Source organism: Protopterus annectens, chromosome 8.part1 (assembly GCF_019279795.1).
Source record: "Protopterus annectens isolate FY-2018-M chromosome 8.part1, PAN1.0, whole genome shotgun sequence".
Lineage (NCBI taxonomy): Eukaryota > Metazoa > Chordata > Ceratodontiformes > Protopteridae > Protopterus > Protopterus annectens.
This window is the reverse complement of record NC_056742.1, coordinates 118590606-118595603: the sequence shown is the minus strand read 5'-3', so window position 1 is coordinate 118595603 and position 4998 is coordinate 118590606. Positions and strand designations below refer to the sequence as shown.

At 35.7% G+C, this 4998-nt stretch overlaps 1 protein-coding gene across 1 annotated transcript; it reads left to right on the top strand.

Annotated features, from left to right (window-relative positions):
* Positions 1 to 3337: 3337 nt before the first annotated feature.
* LOC122810105 (carbohydrate sulfotransferase 6-like) lies at positions 3338 to 4548 on the top strand. The gene has a single exon (XM_044081581.1). It carries the CDS (start codon positions 3346 to 3348, stop codon positions 4546 to 4548), a length of 1203 nt encoding a protein of 400 aa, XP_043937516.1. The 5' UTR covers positions 3338 to 3345.
* The last annotated feature ends 450 nt before the right edge of the window (positions 4549 to 4998 follow it).

The following is a 4998-nucleotide window of genomic DNA, read 5'->3' as shown; positions in this document are numbered from 1 at the left end:
ATGAATGTTTTTATAACAGTTATCAACTAGTTCTTAACAAAAGCCTGTTGTCCATGATTATATGTAGATGCTATACTCTTAACATGAATTCTGGTCTAATTCCTCCATATATTAATGTAAGAAAAGAGGAGGAGCTGCAGAAGGTTTGTCACTGAAACTGTACTAGGAGGATTAACGATCAAGTAACTAATTCTCTTCCTGTTATCAATGACCATCATGCAGCTATCACACTAATTAAAGTGTGTGCGTCTTCAAGAAGAGGTAAAACTATAGCAGTGGTACTTCAAACCTTTCCCTCTGATGAGATCATCCAGTGGTAACAAACACAGTGTGAAAAGTAATGGGGCCAAGATGATGCCACGTGGGACACAATTCTGCAGAGGGTATGGTCAAGGCCTGTTTGGGGGGTATATCTGAAATCACCCTGTGAGAGTGGCCTGTGAAGGAAGAGCAAACAACTTGAGAACCATAGCAGAAAGTCTGTAGTTGGACCAAAGGTAATCGGCCAATATTCTGTATTCTGCAGTGTAAAGCACTGATATGACAGATTAGGAATTAGAATCGAATACATATGTTTATCCCCCTCTACAAGGAGGCCATCTAACATCCTAAAAAGAGTGGTTCCATTTTTATGATGGCTGTTGAAACTGGAATGGCAGGAGTTTGAGGAGGTTTGAGGAGGTCATCAAATGGTAAGCAAGATCCAAGTTGAATGCATAAGATATTTTCAATAACCTTTCCAAGTAAAAGAAGGTTAGAGATGATGTTTGTTTAGATCAATTAACTGTAAATATGGCTGCTTAGGGATGGGTATAAGAATAAGAGTAGATGGAATAGGTCCATTAATGGAGAAGAACATATAAGTCCAGAAATTCATTGGCTGACCCAAGATGCAGTCTAAAACAGGCTGGACTGGAAGCCAAAATTAATTTGTGACCTCTTCACAGCCACCAAACTACAACTCAGACTAACACCATTCCGGAAATTTGTGCTTGGGATCACCATAGTACCAATCAGAGTTACACTGGCGGTTCATAAGTCTAAGTTGAGCAGCAGTCTCAGGTTTTAAGTCACACAAAACTTTCTGGTTCATAAGACATACTGAATTGTACAGCCTGTCACATAGCCACTGACATTTATTGGACCATAGACTTAGGCCCACAGAAATGTCTAATAAACTGGAGCTCAGGCCTATCAATAGTATCAACCATTCTGCCTTTTTTGTCTTCAGGCGTTCATCACAACTCCAACCTATACCCCCACCTCTTGCAACCATATATGTGTAATGTAGCGGTTATTTTTTAATTGCATTCATTCTTTTTCATTCATTGCTGACTGGGTTATTTAATTCCTGGCACTAGATATTTATGTAAAAGCCCACAGTACAACTTTAAGTGTTCAGGCAAGTAGCATGAAAGCTTCCAGTAATGCTCAGGTAGTCTCAGCTTTCTTAAGATCAAAGGCACACAGGCTGATGAGCAAGTGGGCAACATCTGATTGGTTGATGAATGTAGGAAACTGGGAATGTTGTATCATTCTTTTCCAAGTGTATATCTATATTTATCTATCTATATTAGATAGATATGTACACACATTATATATATAGAGAGAAATATCCTAAGCAAGGAGTTAAAGATCCATCATTACATAAAATTAGGGATTAATATGTCCAATCAGAATGCATAAGCTCTAACCTGAATAGCCTGTATGCGTTTGCATATAATTCATTACATGAATTACATATAGGCTTTAAATATATGCCCTTAAGGAGGACAAGCATTTATTCAGACACTTCACTTTGTAGAAAGAAAGATCAGTCTTAAAAAATGAAAACAATTCACATTTTCTATGCTACCTGTTGATCTTTGAGGTGAATTAACACCCACATTTCAAGCCTAAATGCTTTTCATTATTAACCATTGTATTAGATACATAAATTTCATTTTATCTGTTCATAGTTGAATTTAAGGTTTGATTGTTAGCAGTTTATTTGCAGTAATTTCAATAAAGGAGGCTCTGTGTTTGCAGACTTAGAAACTTGGAGACCAAACTGTAATGTACCACTTCATGGTAACGAAACAATACCTAGAAAAACTTGGGATTTCTGTTGCATTTTTCTAGTTCTTTGTATACCCTTCTTATAACACCTGATGAGAGGTTCTTTCCTCTTTATCTGTGTATGCATGTGTGTGTGGGGGGTATATTTGATGGTGGGGGGTATATTTGATGGTACCTTCAAGTCATTCCTTTGGTATTTTGATTCTATTCATTTTTACAGGAAAATATCTTCATATGATTAAATACTTATTTTAAAATTTAATTTAAAACACCCAAACTAGAAAACATTGTTACATGAATGTCATACATTGTGCTAACTGCATACTACTTTTGAACACTTTATCATAGACTTTGTATACGTCGTTAGAATGACTAAAATTGTCTATAACGATATAACTCTGTAGAATTGTCCAGATGTGTAGTATATCTTGTAACCTAATTTACATTCTGTCAACTTATTTTTGTATTCCTCATGTCACTTGTATTGTTTTTGGACTATAATGTATTTGTATTGCATTGTATGTGGAGTATGTAGACCCAGTCGGACTACCCCAGTAAACAGATGTCAAATAAAATGAAAACTCCCTAACTGGACTTCCGGTGGCAAGTGCATGATCGTATCACCTTTCTGTCTGCTAGCAAGCTAAATGACCTTACAGCTGCTTTTCTAGTACCATAAATAGTACGCATGAGATACCAGTTTTACAGATAGTTGTCTTCAGACCTTTGTATGAAAAACTTGCACTGTGAACTTAAAATGCATATGTTTTAGGCTGTAGTTATGTAAAAAAAAAAAACAGTTCTTCCTGATACACACGCATTATTCCAACTGAATTTAAAACTGCAGGTTTTCAGGTGTATTTCACAATTTTTCTGATAATAATTATGATAATTATTAAAGTTTTGACATTCACGTAGGTCTTTAGAAAAGAGAGATGCCATATGTCAGGTGAAAACATTAAACCATTAATGATGTTACTATATCTTTTTGCTCCCAAACTTTCACATAAATCTCATTTTGTTGCTGACATTGTCAGCTCTACCATTGCCAATCAATCTTATCCAGCAAAGCAACAAATAATCAGGCTGGATTTCCATATTTTGTGCCATAATAAAATATAGCATATTATTAAATGTTAACTGATTTCCAGGAAAGTAGTATGATTCCAAAAGTTTATTTATACTTTTTTTTCATGTTTCAGAACTATTTTACTGAATGCATAAACAATGACACACATATAACTACTGTCTTTTTTATGCCCGCAGGAGAGCTCTTTCAGTATCATAATGCTGGTAAAGACATTCTTCTGGAGAGCTGCTGCTTTACTTGTTATTGCTGAAACCATTGGAGTGTTATTTCTGATCACCAAAAAGGGAACCGACCAATTTTATTTTGAGAAGGCACCAGAGAAGTTCCATCTGATCATTATTTCCACCTGGAGATCTGGCTCCTCTTTAGTTGGACAACTATTCAGCCAGCACCCCAAAGTTTTTTATCTTATGGAGCCTAGCTGGCACATCTGGAAATTGCTGAATAAGGGCAGTGCTGTAGGTTTACAGATGGCTGTTAGAGACTTGCTTAGATCAATTTTCCACTGTGACATGTCTGTGTATGATGCTTATTTACCAAAAGATAAAAAAGTACGGAATTTATTTTCATGGAAATCCAGCCGAGCATTGTGTTCTCCACCGGCTTGTAACTTTTTCAGGCAAACAGATATTATTGACCAAAATGAATGTGGCAAGCTCTGTGGAAGAAATAATTTCTCTAAAGTTGAAGAGGCTTGCAAAGCATACAGTCATGTTGTATTAAAGGAAGTCCGTGTTTTTAATCTGAATGCAATATACCCTCTTATGTTAGATCAGTCACTGAACCTTAGGGTTATTCATCTCGTTCGTGATCCTAGAGCTGTTTTCAACTCCCGAGGGCAACTATATCGTGCACTAGCCAATGACAATCAAATACTTTTAAATCATATATTAATAGATAACCAAACTGAATACAGAGTGATGGAACTTATTTGTAAAAGTCATATGCATATTTATAACATGGCAATGGAAGGACTCCATCGAATATTAAAAAAACACTATATGCTTGTTCGCTATGAAGACTTGGCCAGAAACCCACTGCCAGTGGTAGAGGAGATGTATAACTTTGTAAATCTGGATTTAAATCCAACACTTAAGAATTGGATACTAAATGTCACATGCGCAAATAGAAGTGGGAAATACAATAGGGCCTTTGCAACTGGTCCACGGAATGCTTCTTTTGTTTCTCAGAAATGGAGACAAAGCTTGCCTTTCCATAAAGTTGAAAAAGTGCAAAGAGCTTGCGAAAAAGCTATGAATACTCTTGGATATCAACTGGTGTACTCTGAGGAAGAACAGAAACATGTGTCATTAGATTTGTTACTCTCCATCCAAGATAGGCTTGAAATAACAAACTCACTTCAGCAAAACAAACAGAAATTAAAGCCAAAACAAGATTAGTATAAGCAAGTCTGTGTATACACATCTACAATTATTACACTGTATGCTGACAATTTATTGTCTAGGCTGCTTATAATGGACATCGTTTGCAGGATGACCCAATTAACAAAAGCAATAAATAAATAATATACTAACATATATGTGAAATATTAGTTGTATGTGTTTCAATTAGTTTTGTAATTTGTTTTTGCAAACACTCAGATGGTTAGCTTGCTTATATCATTGATTTTGAATTACAGTGATTCAAAGTAACATAGAAGTATTTATCAGTTATTCAAATACATGACATTTCAGAAGCATCTTTTGATGCAAAATGAAATCATCTTTTGAATGCCCTTTTGCTAAATTAAACTAAAACTGCATTTGGCAAGAACATAAAATCAGAAACTATTGTTTTAATGAGGAAGGGCAGACCCCATGCATCTTCCATGCAGGGTGTGATTCCCTGCA